This window comes from Gobio gobio (assembly GCF_949357685.1).
Source record: "Gobio gobio genome assembly, chromosome: 19".
Lineage (NCBI taxonomy): Eukaryota > Metazoa > Chordata > Actinopteri > Cypriniformes > Gobionidae > Gobio > Gobio gobio.
In genome coordinates this window covers 801,156-822,185 of record NC_137112.1, presented here as the reverse complement: position 1 = coordinate 822,185, position 21,030 = coordinate 801,156, and the positions used below count along the sequence as shown (strand labels likewise).

General features: G+C 42.5%; 2 protein-coding genes across 2 annotated transcripts in view; both read right to left on the bottom strand.

The window, feature by feature from the left end:
• LOC307143512 (lysyl oxidase homolog 4-like) overlaps nucleotides 1–10,834 on the bottom strand; it is a 31,796-nt gene extending 20,962 nt beyond the window's left edge. Inside the window, exons 1-3 of the mRNA XM_079845142.1 lie at nucleotides 10,732–10,834; nucleotides 8,728–8,995; nucleotides 6,095–6,633 (exon numbers count right to left, since the gene is read on the bottom strand). Of these exons, the coding sequence (XP_079701268.1) occupies nucleotides 6,095–6,633; nucleotides 8,728–8,974 (786 nt within the window). The 5' untranslated portion in view covers nucleotides 8,975–8,995; nucleotides 10,732–10,834. The remainder of the gene's footprint in view (nucleotides 1–6,094; nucleotides 6,634–8,727; nucleotides 8,996–10,731) is intronic.
• Nucleotides 10,835–15,306: 4,472 nt separating this feature from the next.
• The window catches only part of LOC307143126 (protein NLRC3-like), a gene marked incomplete at both ends in the record, with an annotated part of 74,709 nt that continues 68,985 nt past the window's right edge, over nucleotides 15,307–21,030 (bottom strand). The window contains 2 exons of the mRNA XM_079844431.1: nucleotides 15,307–15,851; nucleotides 16,495–16,499. Coding sequence (XP_079700557.1) covers nucleotides 15,307–15,851; nucleotides 16,495–16,499 — 550 coding nt within the window. The remainder of the gene's footprint in view (nucleotides 15,852–16,494; nucleotides 16,500–21,030) is intronic.

Here is a 21,030-nt window from a genome sequence, read left to right as displayed (position 1 = left end):
TGAAGCCTGACATATCGAATAATAACAGTGTTTTTAATGAAACATTTGATTGATACAATGCATCAAGTTGTATGTTTGTATAATATTTGAGGCTTTTATGAACATGATTTTTCTAATAAATGATGATGGATAATCAAGTAAACCTCAGTCCAGCTAACAATATCAAAGATATTCCTACGTTTACTTAAAAATAAATAAAAATGATCAAATGTATTCTTATTAAAGCAAAAAAAGTTACTCAGTCAAGAGCAGTGAGTTATTTTCTCTTTTGTTTGGTTTATTAGGCTGCTGTCATTTTAAGACCAAACGCACGGATACGTTATACTGATACACATCCGGTTTACACCCAACTGTTTACTTTCACTTCAGACATAACCGTCTGCGTTTACATGAACACTCCACAAGATGGGCATGCTGACATAACTGAGTGTGCATTCGACCATTCAAGCGCAATAAGACGTGAAAGAGAACTGAATTCGCAATCGCCTGCTGAGAGCAAAATCTCTAACGATAGACATTTTATACCGTGGTAACAATATCCACATAAATATTCCACACTCAACTGTTAGTGGGATTATAACAAAGTGGAAGCCATTAGGAACAACAGCAACTCAGCCACAGAGCGGGGTCAGCGCATGCTGAGGGTCACAGAGCGGGGTCAGCGCATCCTGAGGGCCACAGAGCGGGGTCAGCGCATGCTGAGGGTCACAGAGCGGGGTCAGCGCATGCTGAGGGTCACAGAGCGGGGTCAGCGCATCCTGAGGGCCACAGAGCGGGGTCAGCGCATGCTGAGGGTCACAGAGCAGGGTCAGCGCATGCTGAGGGTCACAGAGCGGGGTCAGCGCATGCTGAGGGTCACAGAGCGGGGTCAGCACATGCTGAGGGTCACAGAGCGGGGTCAGCTCATGCTGAGGGTCACAGAGCGGGGTCAGCGCATGCTGAGGGTCACAGAGGGGGGTCAGCGCATGCTGAGGGTCACAGAGAGCGGGGTCAGTGCATGCTGAGGGTCACAGAGCGGGGTCAGCGCATGCTGAGGGTCACAGAGCGGGGTCAGTGCATGCTGAGGGTCACAGAGCGGGGTCAGTGCATGCTGAGGGTCACAGAGCGGGGTCAGCGCATGCTGAGGGTCACAGAGCGGGGTCAGCGCATCCTGAGGGCCACAGAGCGGGGTCAGCACATGCTGAGGGTCACAGAGCGGGGTCAGCGCATGCTGAGGGTCACAGAGCGGGGTCAGCACATGCTGAGGGTCACAGAGCGGGGTCAGCTCATGCTGAGGGTCACAGAGCGGGGTCAGCACATGCTGAGGGTCACAGAGCGGGGTCAGCTCATGCTGAGGGTCACAGAGCGGGGTCAGCTCATGCTGAGGGTCACAGAGCGGGGTCAGCGCATCCTGAGGGTCACAGAGCGGGGTCAGCGCATGCTGAGGGTCACAGAGCGGGGTCAGCACATGCTGAGGGTCACAGAGCGGGGTCAGCGCATGCTGAGGGTCACAGAGCGGGGTCAGCTCATGCTGAGGGTCACAGAGCGGGGTCAGCGCATGCTGAGGGTCACAGAGCGGGGTCAGCGCATGCTGAGGGTCACAGAGCGGGTCAGCACATGCTGAGGGTCACAGAGCGGGGTCAGCGCATGCTGAGGGTCACAGAGCGGGGTCAGCTCATGCTGAGGGTCACAGAGCGGGGTCAGCTCATGCTGAGGGTCACAGAGCGGGGTCAGCACATGCTGAGGGTCACAGAGCGGGGTCAGCTCATGCTGAGGGTCACAGAGCGGGGTCAGCTCATGCTGAGGGTCACAGAGCGGGGTCAGCGCATCCTGAGGGTCACAGAGCGGGGTCAGCGCATGCTGAGGGTCACAGAGCGGGGTCAGCACATGCTGAGGGTCACAGAGCGGGGTCAGCGCATGCTGAGGGTCACAGAGCGGGGTCAGCTCATGCTGAGGGTCACAGAGCGGGGTCAGCGCATGCTGAGGGTCACAGAGCGGGGTCAGCGCATGCTGAGGGTCACAGAGCGGGTCAGCACATGCTGAGGGTCACAGAGCGGGGTCAGCGCATGCTGAGGGTCACAGAGCGGGGTCAGTGCATGCTGAGGGTCACAGAGCGGGGTCAGCGCATGCTGAGGGTCAAAGAGCAGGGTCAGCGCATGCTGAGGGTCACAGAGCAGGGTCAGCGCATGCTGAGGGTCACAGAGGTGGCCAACTTTCTGCAGAGTCAAGAGCTCCAGACCTCCAAACTTCTGTGTGAGGCTCATGTTGGCTAGAGCGTCTGCTGTAAATGGTGATAAACTGTCTGTGGTCACAGCTTTACGTTTGCCTGTAATTGAGCTCACAGACAGGAAGAAATGAAAGAGCCAATCAGAATCCTCCAGAGAGGGCTGTCAATCATCAGACGACCTAACGACACTAAACTACTGCGGTTTACGGCATGTTTATACAGCTAGTCTGCTATTACATGACACTGATGAACCGCTGGAAAAACTGATCATACCAGATTAACAGAGGGTTTGCTGGTGTTTCTGGTCCAGTTCAGTCAGGCCTGGATCACCTTAACCAACGAATGAGTCTAAGAAAGTCAGAACCATGGAAAACCTGGAGTGCTTTTCATATTTCTGAGGAAATTGAGATACATTTTATTTTTTCAGGATTCTTTGATGAATAGAGAATTCAAAAGAAGAGCGTTTTAATCGTTTGTAACATTATACATGTCTTTACTGTCACTTTTGATCAATTTAATGCGTCTTTGATAAATAAAAGTATTACCTTCTTTCTTTCTTGTTTAAATCTTACCAATAAAAAAGCTTGCTCACTTAACTTTACACCTCGCAGCTCTGATTTTACATCTCGTAATTTTGACTTCACAACTCGTAATTCTGACTTTACAACTCGCAATTCTGACTTTAAAACTCGCAAGTTCTGACTTTACAACTCGCAAGTTCTGACTTTACAACTTGCAGTTCTGACTTTACAACTCGCAAGTTCTGACTTTAAAACTCGCAAGTTCTGACTTTACAGCTCGCAAGTTCTGACTTTACAACTCGCAAGTTCTGACTTTACAACTCGCAGTTCTGACTTTACAACTCGCAGTTCTGACTTTACAAATTGCAGTTCTGACTTTACAACTCGCAAGTTCTGACTTTACAACTCGCAAGTTCTGACTTTACAACTCGCAGTTCTGACTTTACAACTCGCAAGTTCTGACTTCACAACTCGCAGTTCTGACTTTACAACTCGCAAGTTCTGACTTTACAATTCGCAGTTCTGACTTTACACCTCACAGCTCTGACTTTACATCTCGCAGTTCTGACTTTACATATTTAGCAATTCTGACTTTACATCTCGTAATTCTGACTTTACAACTCGCAGTTCTGACTTTACAACTCGCAAGTTCTGACTTTACAACTCGCAGTTCTGACTTCACAACTCGCAATTCTGACTTTATAACTCGCAATTCTGACTTTACAACTCGCAAGTTCTGACTTTACAGCTCGCAAGTTCTGACTTTACAACTTGCAGTTCTGACTTTACAACTCGCAAGTTCTGACTTTAAAACTCGCAAGTTCTGACTTTACAACTCGTAGTTCTGACTTTACAACTCGCAGTTCTGACTTTACAAATTGCAGTTCTGACTTTACAACTCGCAAGTTCTGACTTCACAACTCGCAGTTCTGACTTTACAACTCGCAAGTTCTGACTTTACAACTCGCAGTTCTGACTTTACATCTCGTAATTCTGTCTTTACAACTCGCATTTCTGACTTTACAACTCGCAAGTTCTGACTTTACAACTCGCAGTTCTGACTTTACACCTCGCAGCTCTGACTTTACATCTCGCAGTTCTGACTTTACATATTTTGCAATTCTGACTTTACATCTCGTAATTCTGACTTTACAACTCGCAGTTCTGACTTTACAACTCGCAAGTTCTGACTTTACAACTCGCAGTTCTGACTTTACATCTCGTAATTCTGACTTTACAACTCGCAGTTCTGACTTTACAACTCGCAGTTCTGACTTTACAACTCGCAAGTTCTGACTTTACAACTCGCAGTTCTAACTTTACACCTCGCAGCTCTGACTTTACATCTCGCAAGTTCTGATTTTACATATTTCGCAGTTCTGATTTTACATATTTCGCAATTCTGACTTTACAAATCTCGCAATTCTGACTTTACATCTCATAATTCTGACTTTACGAATTTCGCAAATCTGACTTTACAACTCGCAATTCTGACTTTACATCTCGTAATTCTGACTTTACAACTCACAGTTCTGACTTTACATCTCGTAATTCTGACTTTACAAATCTCGCAATTCTGACTTTACATCTCGTAATTCTGACTTTACATCTCGTAATTCTGACTTTACAAATTTCGCAACTCTGACTTTACATCTCGCAATTCTGACTTTACATCTCGTAATTCTGACTTTACAAATCTCACAATTCTGACTTAACATCTCGCAGTTCTGACTTTACATCTCGTAATTCTGACTTTACAAATCTCGCAATTCTGACTTTACATCTCGCAATTCTGACTTTACATCTCGTAATTCTGACTTTACATCTCGTAATTCTGACTGTACATCTCACAATTCTGACTTTACATCTCGCAATTTTTACTTTACATCTCGTAAATCTGACTTTACATCTCGTAATTCTGACTTTACATCTCACAGTTCTGACTTTACATCTCGTAATTCTGACTTTACAAATGTCACAATTCTGACTTTACATCTCGCAATTCTGACTTTACATCTCGCAATTCTGACTTTACATCTCGTAATTCTGACTTTACATCTCGCAATTCTTACTTTACATCTCGTAATTCTGACTTTACATTGCACAAATCTGACTTTACATCTCGTAATTCTGACTTTACAAATCTCGCAATTCTGACTTTACATCTCGCAATTCTGACTTTACATCTCGCAATTCTGACTTTACATATTTCGCAATTCTGACTTTACATCTTGCAATTCTGACTTTACATGTCATAATTCTGAATTTACATCTCGCAATTCTGACTTTACATCTCGCAATTTTTACTTTACATCTCGTAAATCTGACTTTACATCTCGCAATTCTGACTTTACATCTCGCAGTTCTGACTTTACATCTCGCAGTTCTGACTTTACATCTCGTAATTCTGACTTTACAAATTTCGCAATTCTGACTTTACATCTCGCAATTTTGACTTTACATCTCGTAAATCTGACTTTACATCTCGTAAATCTGACTTTACATCTCGCAGTTCTGACTTTACATCTCGCAGTTCTGACTTTACATCTCGCAGTTCTGACTTTACATCTCGTAATTCTGACTTTACAAATTTCGCAATTCTGACTTTACATCTCACAATTCTGACTTTACATCTCGCAATTCTGACTTTACATCTCGTAATTCTGACTTTACATTGCACAAATCTGACTTTACATCTCGTAATTCTGACTTTACAAATCTCGCAATTCTGACTATACATCTTGCAATTCTGACTTTACATCTCGCAATTCTGACTTTACATCTCATAATTCTGACTTTACATCTCGTAATTCTGACTTTACATCTCGCAATTCTGACTTTACATATCGTAATTCTGACTTTACAACTCACAGTTCTGACTTTACATCTCGTAATTCTGACTTTACAAATCTCGCAATTCTGACTTTACATCTCGCAATTTTGACTTTACATCTCGCAATTTTGACTTTACATCTCACAATTCTGACTTTACAACTCGCAGTTCTGACTTTACATCTCGCAGTTCTTACTTTATATCTCGCAATTCTGACTTTACATCTCGCAATTTTGACTTTACATCTCGCAATTCTGACTTTACAACTCGCAGTTCTGACTTTACATCTCGCAGTTCTTACTTTACATCTCGCAGTTCTTACTTTACATCTCGCAGTTTTGACTTTACATCTAAATTTGAATGATTTGTGAAGGGTCATGTGACACTGAAGACTGGAGTAATGATGATAAATTCAGCTTTGATCACAGGAATAAATGACGCTTTACTATATACTCACATAGAGAACATCTGATTTACACTGGACTAATATTTCACTGTTTTACTGTATTTTTTCTTTCTTAAGTGAGTTCTGACCTGCTCGTCTGTAATGGTGAAGTCCAGATCCATCCTGTTACTGTGCTCCGGCTCAGGACTGTAAACCGGCTCTGGTGCCAGCGGTCTCTCAGGGTGTCTGGTGGTCTGAGCGGGCGTCACTTCCTGTGTCCTCCTGTAGGTGGCCCTGCTGCGCAGGAAGTCCGGGAGCACGTGGCCCCTCGGCTGGCCGCTGGTGGTGGCGGTGTTCTCGTAGCCGTTCCTGCGCAGCTGAATGCGGTGGCCGTGGATCTGCGGCGAGGACGGGCCCTGGCTGCCGCGGTGCAGGGCGATCTCGTGTCCGCGCTGGCGGAGCGAGCTAGCGGGCGGAGCGTTAGCGAGCAGGTTGGAGGTCTGAGGTGGAGAAGGTTGACTCGATTCTTGGTAACGTGGGACGTGACCCTGGTTGGGTCGGTCTGGACTGCAAATGACGCCCAGATCTTCAGCGTGAGAGCAGTCGCTCACACCCCAACCGTTAGACCGGCAGTCCAACAGTGAGCTCTCGGTGCCCGAGCACGAGACGTTATCCAGCCAGATCGGACCTGAACAGACAGAGCCATTTGATCTCAAACACTGAGATTATCTAATGATGAATAATGAAGCATTCACAATAAAGGTCCTTTCACACTGGACGCGATTTTGACGCGCGAATAATTCACGCGATGGTTTTATTTTTTGATCAGCTGTTTGTGTAATGAGAGCTTCCACACCGAACGCGAATGTGCCGCGAACGTTTATTTTTTTCGTTTCGATGTCGATTTTTTTAACTCTCGCAGCGATAGAAAAGGCTTAAACCAATCACATTCACGGAAACAAAGGTGACGAAATGTCCAGTTGATGTCACTAGCCATTCAATCAACATTAACCTTTGCCAGGTATGGCATTTCTCCTGAGATTACAGCTGTAGTTGTGTTTACAGTGTACAGATGCAGATGTGTTTGCCCACTATAGGCTACAGATTACCATATTATAATCAATACCTTGATTTTCTTCTAACCTAATTGTGTCCGCGACTATAAAAAAATTGAATGTTTTTCCGTCAGTACGACTGTGGCACTTAAATGTTTACATTGTGACTCAACTGGAAACATAGCTGGAAACACAGCTGCTCCGGATCGATTGGTTCCTGAAGTGTGTGTGTGTGTGTGTCTCAGATGCGCTGCTACTGTCTCTGGAGGAGCTCCTCAAATTGTCCCACCGACATTGTAAAGTAAGTGCGGAACCGGCCATGATAAAGTTTTACCACCCACAACCAGGACTTAAAAATGGAAAAAAATATCAATGGGTCACTCCGAGCAGAATCGATATTATAGCGTTTCCGTTTTTGCGTTCCTCAATAAACATTACTGTTCCGAAAACGGTTTGATTTGAAAAAATACCGGTTAATAACGTTATTTTAATTTAGCCTATACTTTAAACAAATATGTATAAATAGACTTATTTTTCACTCAATAATAATATAACGCATGGTAATTAAACTTGAATATTTATTTCATAAAATTTTTAAAACCACAACAGAAATACATGCATTAATAACAAAGCATAAACAGCGGACCTGTTTTAATGGAGCGTTAGACAATCGAATGTGGCCTCTTATGCCTAATTCTTTTCAGAAGAGTGATAACATTCTTTGTACAAAACTTTTTTTTAACACGACTTGTTTTAAAAATTGCATGAATAAAGAATAAATAAACTGGATAACCATTGCTCTTTTAATGCTGGTAATTTCAAAGCAAACACTGCGCAACACGTCCTTGCATCACATAATCAAATTCAGTCAGCTAATAAAGCTTGATCATTTAATGCAATATAACACCATTTAATACGAAGCATCAACCGTCTATATAGAAAACATTGAGCTGTCCTGTATTGGCAATCTGAAAGACTATAGGACAAATGTTTGATAGATGCTATAGCCTACTTGGACAGGCTTAAACGGAATCCACAAACTAGCCTAAATCAGTCTATTTGAGCTTAAAGTCCGTTCTACTTATTTAAACGTTCGAAAATAATGTCCTCCAATACCTGCGCTTTCATAGTAGACCTCAGTTGGGAAAGAAATGTACTTGAGGCATGAAAATGCGCTCACACTGACTTGCGTTACCGGTAGATTCACAGATGACATTTCACTCACACTTGATCCGTCAACGTCACATGCTGAACTACTCAATTCATGATTGGTCACTGCCAAATTAAAATATTAAAAGAACGATAAAATAACGTTATTAACCGGTTAATGGTCATTTCAAATTAACTTTTCTGTTCAGAACGATTCAAATTGATTTTGATTTCGTTTTCGTTTTTGTTCCTCTTAAAATTTCGTTCGTTTCTGGTTTTCGTTTTCGTTCCTTGAACCGGTTCAGAGCCCTGGCCACAACCTTCTTTTCTGTCTTTTAAAGAAAATGAGAAGCTCGTCTCCACTGGATAGTGAAGTGTCCGTGTTTTTTCAGCTGTCGCCGCGAATGTTTTGGAATGTTGGAGCTCTGAAACGTCGCAAACTCGCGTCACGGCTGATGTGAATGGTTTTGACGCGAACTATTCGCACACGAAATATTCGCTTTTTCCGCTTCGCTTTTTGTTACGCGTCCGGTGTGAAAGGGCCTTAAGACCAGGAACATGAATCATCACTGGCTTACCACGACCCTCGCCGAACTTTGCACTGTGAGCCCAGGTGAGTCCACGAGAAAAGCCCAGTTCACGACACACGACATTGGCCAGATTGATGTTGACATCGTCATCACACACGGTGCCCCACTCGCCGTTATGAAACACCTCCACGCGACCTTCGACCTTGCTCCTGCCGCCCACCAGACGCACCGGGACTCCCGGAGCGGCGAGCGAGAGCGGAGCGACGACACTCAAGAGCAGAAGCTGGAAGATCATCTCTGATCCCTGCGGATTACACTGCAGATAAACCAGCCAGAGTTCAAGCAGACGTTTCCAACACTGAAAAAATGACGTTCTTCCTCTGTATGTTTGTCTTGTCCTCCAGCACAAATATCTAAACATCCTTAAATCAATATACATCTACTGGAGAAGTGATGACTGAAGATATGTCTTGTTTACTGAAAAATTAAGTATGTTTAAATATCTGCCAATGGGGCTAGAAACAATCTAAGGTTTTCCTTTTGAATTATGATTATTTTTCTGATCCCACTGGCAGATATTTCGTCTTGTTTTAAGCACAAACTTCACTCAGCTTTATAAGAAGACAAGACTTATCAAAAGTTGGTGTAGCTTCACGAGTAAATCTTGATTTAGGAAGGTTTAGATACAGAAATACTGCACAATGCACGGTTCACTCTCAAGACCCTTAAAAGGTACTAAAGACGTCGTTACAAAGTCCATCTCACTACAGTGGTTCTAAACTAACTTTATGAATCGGCGAGAATAGTTTTTGTGCGCAAAAAAACCCTAAATAACGACTTATATAGTGATGACGATTTCAAAACACGGCCTCATGAAGCTTCGATGCGTTATGAATCAGTGAGTCGATTCATGATTCGGATCGCATGTCAAACCGCCAAACTGCTGAAATTTGGCGATCCAAACTGCTGATTCGACTCACTGATTTATAACGCTCTGAACCGATGAATCGACTCACTGATTCATTCATGACGCTTCATGATTCCGTGTTTTGAAATCGTCATCACTATATAAGTCGTTATTTAGGGTTTTTTTGCGCACAGAAACTATTCTCGTCTTCATAAAGTTATTGTAGAGCCGCTGTAGTGAGATGGACTTTGTAACTTTAGTCTTTAGTGTCTTTTAAGGGTCTTGAGAGTGTAAAGTTGAGCCAATGGAGGCCTTTCAGAGCATCAGATTTACACTAAAATATCTTCATTTGTGTCTGAAGATGAACGGAGGTCTGACGGGTGTCGAACGACATGAGGGTAAGTAATTAATGACAGAATTTACATTTTTGGGTGAACTAACCCTTTAAATATCTGCCAATGGGGTTAGAAACAATCTAAGGTTTTCCTTTTGAATTATGATTATTTTTCTGATCCCACTGGCAGATATTTCTTCTTGTTTTAAGCACAAACTTCACTCAGCTTTAAAAGAAAACAAGACTAATCAAAAGTCAGTGTAGCTTCTCCAGTAAATCTTGATTTAGGAAGGTTTAGATACAGAGGAAACACATTGAATATCTGAAATCACTGCATGTGTGTGTCCTTGGTCTAAGAGGCCGTCATTGTCACATTTACAGCTGCATGTGTGTTGTGTGTTATATCAGCTACCAAAACACAACCACAGGCGTATAAACCACACACACATTCCACTGAAACAATTAAAATTAACTGGGAACTGCTTCGACTCTAAAGGTCATGGCAGATTGAGAATTAAAGTGATAGAGCCTTCGCTCTTCTTTTACAAGATATGGGTTTTTTTGTCCATATGTGAAAGTTAATGGACTTGATCCCCAACATTCTTCAAATTATCTTCCTTTGAGTTAAGCAGAAGACAGAAAGTCATAAAGTTTTGGAAAAGAGATTGAATGATGGCAGAATGAACTGAGAGATTCTGATGCACATTATTAATCATGCCAGTAAATCCAATAAAAACTGAGAGAGAACAGAGAAAGCAGCAGAACTTCACTAAAACACTGATTATTAGAGGAATGAGAGGTTTCCACTCACCTGTCAGACCGGCCCGTGTGAGAGCAGGAGAACGACTGAGAGTGTGTGAGACGGAGAGAGAGAGTTAAACCTCTGACCACAACTGCTTCTCTCTCACTCTCTCTCGCTCTCTCACTTTCTCTTTTTTTTCTTCTGGTTTATGTAAAGTCAAGTGTTTTTTTTTTTTCACTGAATTGTTTCATAAAGTGCCCTTTTAAAGAGACACACTCACTCTGAATCTTACCTAAACTCCACATTCACCATTTCAGAATGAATTTTTACATATTTTTGACTTGCCGAAGACACATTGATGGAGGTCAGAAGATCAGGACTCTTGGGAAACACCTGGGAAAACGCATAAGAAAAAATATAACTAGCAACTATGCAAAACTGCATCCCAGCGAACAGGGGACATTGTGTCAAGGTTCTCTCAAGGTTCTGAACAAACGTTCTTCCAGTAACGTGTGGTCTTTAATAATGTTCTCAAAATGTTCCCATAATGTTTGAAGAATGTAATGTTCCCTTAATGTTCACATAACCAATAAAATGGTTTTAAAAGTACTGGACGTTTTGAACATACAGAAATAAAGTTTTCATAACGTTAGCTAAACGTTCTTAGAATGTTTGTTTTTTGGCTGGGACGGCGACTCCCTGGAAACCCCTCAGAACGTAATCTCTATGTGTGAGTTTATGATGTTTCATCAGCTCTGAATCTCTGTGTGTTTGTGCTGTGATTGAACACTGGCACGTGTCCACAACCAAAATGAGTGTGTGCGAGAGAAATGAACACGTATTCTCTCCAGCAAAGAGCACACGGATCACGTCCTACATCAAACCCTTTCATAACGGCACGTGTGATAGTCAAAGCAGACTGACATCACACTCCAAACTCCATGACTCATTTATAAGTCACCGCAGACGAGGGGTCTTAAAAGTGATGCAGACTATTAATAAAGCCACAGACGCAATAACCAGCCTTTCTTCTTTAAGTCATTTGTATAAGTAGCACTTAAAATGAATGATTGTTCCATTTGATGTCTTTAACAGTGGTTATGTTGGTAGTGGTGGCGCCCTCTAGTGGCGAGTGCAGCTCTGTGTGTTTTTAATGTGACTGGTTTACGGTGATGCTCCACCGCAGTATAAACGAGGCTCTTTGAAGCTGCCAGTTTTTAAAAGCGCCACCCAAGACATGAGCAGAACCCAATCAACCCAACGACTCGTTCGGCACAATCCTTGCCATATCTGATGCCGTTGCAAAGACAAGAAGAGTTCAGTGCACAATTAAATAAATACTACCGGCCTTCAAAGTTTCAAGTCTCTCTGACTTACGGTTTGGTCCAACTGATCATTTTTAGGGGAGAATGCTGATCCTTGGACAATTTAACAATTATACGCTCCTGAACCCCTAATCAACAAGCAACAAGTTATGACCAGAACTGACCTTATTTTCACAGTAGTTTCAGTCTTAATGGAGAGTATACTGATCACAGTATATTAGAATAGATTAGAAGAATCGGTCCAATAAATAGAAATCACTAGATACAATTCATGTCTTTATTTGTGATTAAATTAATCTGGCTTAGAAACATACACAACAGTGTTCAGTGAAACAGTGATACAGTACATTATTGATTACAGCACTTGTCATATATTGAACCATAATCTCAGTTTGTTTCTGCTGGAGAATTTGAAGGTTAGTGTTCTTGCCGCTGGTTCTGAGTGGTTTCTTTCAGGTCTGATCAGAACACACCTCTCCTGGTCTGAGGAATCATTCCTGTCTGGAGCACAAACAGAGCTTCTACATGTCGTTACAGTGATTCTTGTTCAATTCAATTCAATTCAAATTTATTTGTATAGCGCTTTTCACAATACACATTGTTTCAAAGCAGCTTCACAGAAAGTGCATTTCATAAATGTACATTGAAAAATGTTAGAAAAGAGAATGTTAAAGAAAAAATGTTAGGATAAGTTAATCAATCATGTATTATTTTAGGCCATAACAGCGCTGGCGTTGAGTCGTCTCTTCACAGGCGTCGAGTCGTCTCATCACAGGTGTCGGGGCATCTGAAGTCTCCATCAGAGGCTGGATACAAACTGGAGCTGACGAACTAGTTACCTCGGGACTAGTGTCCCGAGATAACAACAGAAAAGCAGATGGGAAATAATTAGCATAGCTGCTGTTCAGAATATTAATGCTGTTGGTGCGATTTAACTGTAGTATAAAAAGATAATTATAATGTGAATGCTTGGCTAAAGAGATGCGTCTTTAATCTAGTTTTAAACTGGGACAGCGAGTCTGAACCTCGAACAATATCCGGAAGACTATTCCAGAGTTTAGGAGCTAAATGTGAAAAAGCCCTCCCTCCTTTAGTGGACTTGGATATCCTAGGAATGACCAGAAGCCTCGAGTTTAGTGATCTTAAAGAGCGCGATGGATTGTAGGGCGATAAAAGATCAGTTAAATACACTGGAGCTAGCCCATTTAGGGCTTTATAGGTCAGTAGCAATACTTTGTAATTGATACGGAACTTAATAGGTAACCAGTGTAGGGATGATAAAATTGGTGTTATATGATCATATTTTCTTGACCTAGTAAGCACTCTAGCAGCTGCGTTTTGAACTAACTGCAGTTTGTTTATTGAGGATGCAGGACAACCAGCTAATAAAGCATTACAGTAATCTAGTCTCGAGGTCATGAATGCATGAACTAACTTTTCTGCATCAGAAATAGATAGCATGTTACGTAGCTTGGCAATGTTTCTAAGGTGGAAAAATGCCGTTTTTGTAACATATGAAATATGACTTTCGAAAGATAAGTTGCGGTCTAATATAACACCCAGGTCTCTTACTGTAGTGGATAAAGCGACAGGACATCCTTCCAAGTTAAAGTTGTATTGTGAGAGGTTTTGTGGGCAATTTTTTGGACCAATAAGTAACACCTCCGTTTTATCTGAATTTAATAGCAGAAAATTACACGTCATCCAGTGTTTAATATCATCAACACACGCTGTCAGTTTAGATAATTTAGCGTTTTCATCTGGTCGTGATGAAATATATAATTGAGTGTCATCAGCATAACAGTGGAAATTAATTCCATGTTTTCTTATAATATTACCAAGTGGCAGCATATATATAGAGAATAGCAGAGGGCCTAGCACGGAGCCTTGCGGCACCCCATAGTCTACTGACGTCATCTTTGATTTTTCCCCATTTAGACAGACAAAATGGTAGCGGTCTGATAAATACGATCTAAACCAGTTTAATGCCTGTCCCTGAACACCAGTGTAATTTTGAAGTCGATCTAATAGTATTTTATGATCTATAGTATCGAACGCAGCACTAAGATCGAGTAGAACTAGTATTGAGATACAGCCTTGGTCAGAAGCTAGAAGTAAATCATTTGTGATTTTAACGAGTGCAGTTTCTGTGCTATGATGCTGCCTGAATCCTGATTGAAATTTTTCATAGATATCATTTTCTTGCAAGAAAGAGCACAATTGAGCGGACACAACTTTTTCTAGTATTTTAGACATGAATGGAAGATTTGATATTGGTCTGTAATTTGCTAGGTTATTATGATCTAATTGTGGCTTCTTAATGAGAGGCTTTATGACTGCCAACTTGAATATTCTTGGAACATGACCTAAAGATAAAGACGAGTTAATAATATTGAGAAGAGGCTCTTCCACTACAGGTAACAACTCTTTCAGTAGTTTAGTGGGTATTGGATCTAATAAACATGTTGTTGGTTTAGATGCAATGATAAGTTTATTTAGCTCTTCCTGTCCTATAGTTGTAAAGCGGTGTAGTAGTTCTTGAGGGGCGATAATTGCGGTTGAATCATAAGACATCATTAATGATTGTACATTTACAATTTTGTTTCTGATGCTTTCTATTTTGTCAGCGAAGAAGTTCATAAAATCATTACTACTAAACTGTAACGGAATATTTTGTTCAGGCGATGCTTGTTTATTTGTTAGTCTAGCCACAGTGTTAAATAAAAACCTTGGGTTATTTTGGTTATTTTCTATTATTTTGCGGAGATGCTCAGCCCTGGCTGCTTTTAGGGCCTTTTTATAACGTGACATACTTTCTTTCCATGCGATTCTAAAGACCTCTAAATTAGTATGTTTCCATTTACGCTCTAAGTTACGAGTTTCTCTCTTGATAACATGTGTAGCACTGTTGTACCATGGTGCTTTAGTTTTCTCTCTAACCTTTTTTAATCTAATTGGTGCTACAATTTCTAATGTACTAGAGAAAATGGTGCTCATACTGCTAGTCATTTCCTCTAGTTCATCTGTTTGTTTGGGTTCACTTAGCAGCTGAGCCAGATCAGGTAAGGTATTTGAGAATCTATCTATAGTGGTTGGAAGGATTGTTCTGCCTGGTCGATAACGTGGCGCAACATGACAGATTTCAGCAGTACGCAGTATGCAAGTTACCATGTATTGGTCAGTGACATCATCACTTTGCGGTATAATATCTATGTCGGTTGGGTTGGTTCCATGTGATATAATTAAATCTAGTGTGTGATTAAGACGATGAGTGGGACCAGTGACGTTTTGCTTGACCCCAAAGGAATTTAATAGATGTCTAATCTAATCTCAGCTTGTCTAATAGAACAGCTGAGCAGCCTGGCTCCTGAATCCTGAACGCAGCGAAAAGGTCCTGGTCCTGAGGAAAAACTGCATCAAACATGTGCAAGAGTTTAACCTGTGGGCTCAAACTATAGAAGCAAAGAGAACCCGCCTCCCGGTCCAGGAACACGCCGAGTTTCCTGATGGACTTGGTTTGAACTGATACAGTTTTCTTGTTGTGATAAGCCACACATTCATTATCTGAGCAACGTAAACTCCACGACATCTCATTGTGTCCCAAACAGACTCGATCACTCGCTCCCTTCCTCTTGATTCCCCCACAGGCCACTCCCACCTGTATTTCTCGGCCAATCACATCCACCGCAAAGAAGCAGCGTTCTGACAGCGGCGGGCGGCACAGGACCTGGTTGCACATGTCAAATCTCCCATCATTAACAGGAAGCTGCCGTTTTTCCCTCTGATGAGCGGCCACAGTGTTGTTCTCGCTCAGATGGAGGTGTTCGTTAGCCGTCTGAGGGTCAAAGGTGAGCGTGACAGCATCTAAAATCAGATTTACCAGATTAACATCATGCTTTCCGTCAGCATATGCATGTGGGACATACTATACTGAGGGTCAAAACTTTTCATCTTTCAATGTTTTCACTGTTATACAGTAGGGGGCGCTATTACGCATCATTTTTTACTCAAAATGTTGCTGAAACCCACACACGTGTTGATAAATAAAAAAATGCATGAAGCTAGAATAAAATGTTCTTTTGTTTAAAAGCAGCGGATTGTTTCTTTCATTTTGTATTCATATATTGCATTTTCAGATATTTATACAACAAAATATTCTGTGGGCCATGAAAGTTTTGTGAAAATGATCAGAAATGCTAGCAATGGCTGGAAACTAGTGGTGTAACGGATCACAAAACTCACGGTTCGGATCACGCTACGGATCATGAGTCACGGATCGGATCATTTTTCGGATCAGAATAAAAGGGGGAAGAGACCATTTTTATTTGCTTTCCATTTATTACATGGAAACTTTTGATGTTAACATAACCTATATGGTTTATAGGTTAACAAGGAGCTTTTGGTGTTAGCAAAATAATATGGTTTTAACAAAAATAAAATAAATAAATAACCATCTGAATAAATCAAATTTTACTCAGTTGTTAAAGTGTAACATTTTAAAAACAACCTGACCTGAAAAAGGGCATGAGCTTATGACAATTATTTTTATTTTTTTTAAAGATTAGGATGTCAACATTCTCAGGGGAGAGAGTAGACCTCTCACACTTGTCAGCATTGCAATTCTCTTTGTAGGCCTATACACTATTTGATAGATTTCATGTTTAAATGCACTACACTTAAACAACGTTTTATGGAATTCATTACTTTATATTATATAGCCTCGTACCTACTTTAGATGTATATATTACGTTGCTCATGCAAGTTGCAAAACAGGCTATAGACTATGTTAAAATAACAAACATTTTAAATTAAAACTTACGATAGACAAAAACCGACTCTACGGAATAAATACGCACTGCAAACGGACTATGTGTGAAACGGCGTCAGCAGGTGCCATGCTTGATGTACGCGCGATTTTCATACGGCTTTCTCGTCATACGGCCTACATACTGTTACAGTTTTGTCCACCACCCTTCTTCCGTCATCATTATATTTTACGGGCTTTTCAAGTTCGTCTACTTCTCCGCTAGCCACTGACTAATTAACATGCCCTGTTCACATTAACAAATGTGTTTCTTTTAGTCTTTTAGTCTTTTAGTCTGCGATCGCTAAACAATTCAAATTAATCCACAAGTTTTAAAAAATGCGCAATAAATCTGTGGGTCACGTGCGAGCCGAACCGTGGGTCATGATCCGTGCGGATCACGGATCAACTGCGATCCGTTACACCCCTACTGGCAACTTTTTTCAAAAACACTGGCAGAGAAAGAGTTAAAATCCCTTGAGATGGAATACAGCATTTTGATAATTCTTTCATAATTACACTGGCAGATCTTTATGAGTTCATGCTAATTTAGAGAAACACATTAAATATCTGCATGTCTATAAACATTTTAAAATGAAATAGAAAATGTGTTAAAAATGGCAAAGCAGTTACAGCATCGACAAATACACATTCAATATTAGCCTACAATCTTTACAGTGATTTGAGAACATCCATGAGCATGTTTAAACTCACATTTGTAGAGTCCTGGTTGGTGACCGCAGACTCCCCCAGTGGAAATTAGATTAGATTAGATTAGATTCAACTTTATTGTCATTACACAAGTACAAGTACAAGGCAACGAAATGCAGTTTAGGTCTAACCAGAAGTGCAATAGCAGCAAGTGCAGGATATATACAATGGTTGCGTAAGTGCAGGACATAAAAATGTTCTGAATATATATAAATATGTATAAGTAGAGAGATGGTTATTACTATAAGTAGAACTGAATTTACAGATGAATATATACAGTGAATAAATATACAGATGGCTATTACTATAAACAGAATTTACAGGTGAATATGTACTATGAATAAATATACAGATGGCTATTACTATAAACAGAATTTACAGGTGACTATGTACTATGAATAAATATACAGACGGTTATTACTTGAACAGAATTTACAGTTAGAGGTATACAATAATATGTTAGGCTAATATGAGGAATATAGCAGTGGATTAAGTTAGTACAATAAATTATGGACAGAGCTATCCGAAAGAAAGTGTAAAAGTGCAGTGGAAAGTGGTTGCATATTCCAGTTAGAAGTACGGTGCAAAATGCAAATGTAAACATTGTTACTGTAAATACAGTCGGCAGTGCAGATGAGCATTATCCAGTTACGGTATGGTGGTGCAGAATGCATAAGTAAACAGTTGTTACTGTGATAAACAGTCAGTAGTGCAAATAACAAAGTGAAGGCAGATGTGAGGTAGGAGAGTTATCAGTTTATGAGGGAAGTGGATCAACGGGGGTTTGAGTTCAATAAAGAGACAGCTCTGGGGAAAAAACTGTTCTTTAGTCTGCTGGTCCTGGTCCGGAGGATCCTGAAACGCCTGCCGGAGGGCAGGAGAGAAAACAGTCTGTGTGCTGGGTGAGAGGAGTCCTTGAGGATGCTGCGAGCTCGATGCAGACAGCGTTTCCTCTGGATGTGCTCGATGGCAGGCAGTGGAGTCCCTGTGATGCGCTGGGCAGTTTTCACCACCCGCTGCAGTGCCTTGCGCTCCGCAACAGAGCAGCTCCCATACCACACTGCCACACAGTTGGTCAGGATGCTTTCTATTGCGCAGCGGTAGAAGTTCACCAGGATGGCCGAGGAGAGCTGATTCTTCCTCAGTGTCCTCAGGAAGAAGAGGCGCTGGTGAGCCTTCTTGACCAGGCTGGAGGTGTTGGTCGTCCACGACATGTCCGCCGAGATGTGGATCCCCAGGAACTTGAAACTGGAGACACGCTCAACAGCCATTCCATTGATGTGGATGGTGTCGTGTGTGCCTCTTGACTCCTTCCTGAAGTCCACGATGAGCTCCTTCGTTTTGGTGGTGTTGAGGAGCAGGTTATTATCAGCGCACCATGTGGCCAGGTGCTGGATCTCTTCCCTGTAGGCAGTCTCATCGTTGTTGCTGATGAGACCAATCACCGTAGTGTCGTCCGCAAACTTGACGATGGAATTAGTTCCATACACAGGCTTGCAGTCGGAGGTGAAGAGGGAGTAGAGAAACGGACTTAGCACACAGCCCTGTGGTACACCAGTGTTGAGTGTGATGGATGTGGAGCAGGTGGATCCTGATCGAACATTCTGGGGTCTGTCAGTTAGGAAGTCCAAAATCCAGTTACACATTGAAGTGTTGATGCCCAGGTCTCCAAGTTTGGCAATTAACTTGGATGGGATGACAGTGTTGAATGCTGAGCTGAAGTCAACAAACAGCATGCGTGCATAAGTGTTTTTACTGTCCAGATGGGTGAGCACAGAGTGCAGTGCCATGGAAACGGCATCCTCTGTGCTCCTATTGCTGCGGTAGGCAAACTGGTGTGAGTCCAATGTGGATGGTATAGAGTCTTTTAGGTGTTCCAGGACCAGCCGCTCAAAGCACTTCATAATGATGGGTGTGAGTGCTACAGGGCGGTAGTCATTAGGGCACCTCGGGCTGGAGTGTTTCGGCACTGGCACAATGGAAGTGCGTTTAAAGCATGATGGTACAGCTGCTTGGGCGAGTGACAGGTTGAAAATGTCTGTAAAAACCCCAGCGAGCTGCTCCGCACATGCCCTGAGCACACGTCCAGGGATGTTGTCTGGTCCAGCAGCCTTGTGCGCGCTGATCCGGCTCAGTGCCTTGCAGACATCTGTGGTGGAGAGTGTGATTGGTGGGTGGTCAGCTGAGGGTTTGAGCTTGGTGGCAGTTTCTCTGTTGTCTCTTTCAAAACGAGCATAAAAGTAATTTAGCTCATTCAGGAAGTTGACATCAGTGGCTGCGGGGGTGGAGTGGGGGGGTTTGTAGTCACTGATGGCCTGGATGCCCTGCCACATGCGTCGAGGGTCAGAGTTGGAAAAGTGACCCTCAATCTTAAGCTTGTAGCAGTGCTTGGCCTTTTTGATGCCCCTCTTCAGGTTTGCCCTGGATGCGCTGTAGGCTTGTGCATCTCCTGATCTGAAGGCAGTATTGCGTGACTTCAGCAGGAGTCGTACTTCCCTGTTCATCCAAGGCTTCTGATTTGGGTATGTGGTGATCTGTTTCTGGGTTGTAACACTGTCGATGGTGGTATTGATATGATCCAATACTGAGGAGGTGTAGGAGTCAATGTCCGTGTGAGCGCCACTGGTGGCTTGAGAAGCAAACATACTCCAGTCTGTGTTTAGAAACCTTTCCTGGAGTGTGGAGTCTGCCCCCGCAGGCCACACCTTGATGGTTTTCATTGATGGCTTCACGCGGTTGATGAGGGGTGAATATTTGGGTCTGAGAAACAAAGAGAGGTGGTCTGACTGTCCCAGGTGGGGGAGGGGTGTCGCAACGTAAGCGCCAGCCATGTTTGTATATACATGGTCTAAGGTTTTGTTTCCTCTGGTGTGGCAGGAAACATGCTGGTGAAACTTGGGTAGCACTGACTTTAAGTTTGAGTGATTAAAGTCACCTGCAACAATAAACGCAGCTTCCGGGTGATCAGTCTGTTGTTTACTGATGGCTGCGTGAAGTTCTTTCATAGCAAGCTTGGCATCAGCATCGGGTGGAATATAAGCTGCTGTGATAATAGTGGAGGTGAACTCCCGCGGTAGATAAAACGGTCTACATCCAACCATGAGAAACTCCAGGTTAGCTGAACAATGACTCCCAACAATAGCAGAGTTTGTGCACCAAGCTTTGTTAATATAAATGCACAATCCACCCCCTCTGCTCTTCCCAGAGCCATCTAATGTTCTATCCGCCCGGAGTGTGTGGCGTCCCGCTAGCTCGATAGCGGTGTCCGGTATTCCGCTGTTTAACCAGGTTTCCGTGAATATTAGGACGTTACAGTTCAAAAGTTTCTTACTGTGTGTGATGCTGAGTCGAATCTCCTCCATTTTGTTCACTAGCGACCGTACATTGGCAAGGAAAATGCTGGGTAAAGAGAGCCGATGAGGAGTAAGCGTTAGCTTAGCACGCGTTCCTCCACGTCTCCCTCGCCTTTGTTTACGATCACGCCACCGTCTGCGTGCACTTCCGCCCGGCCGGGTAGAGTGCAGAGTC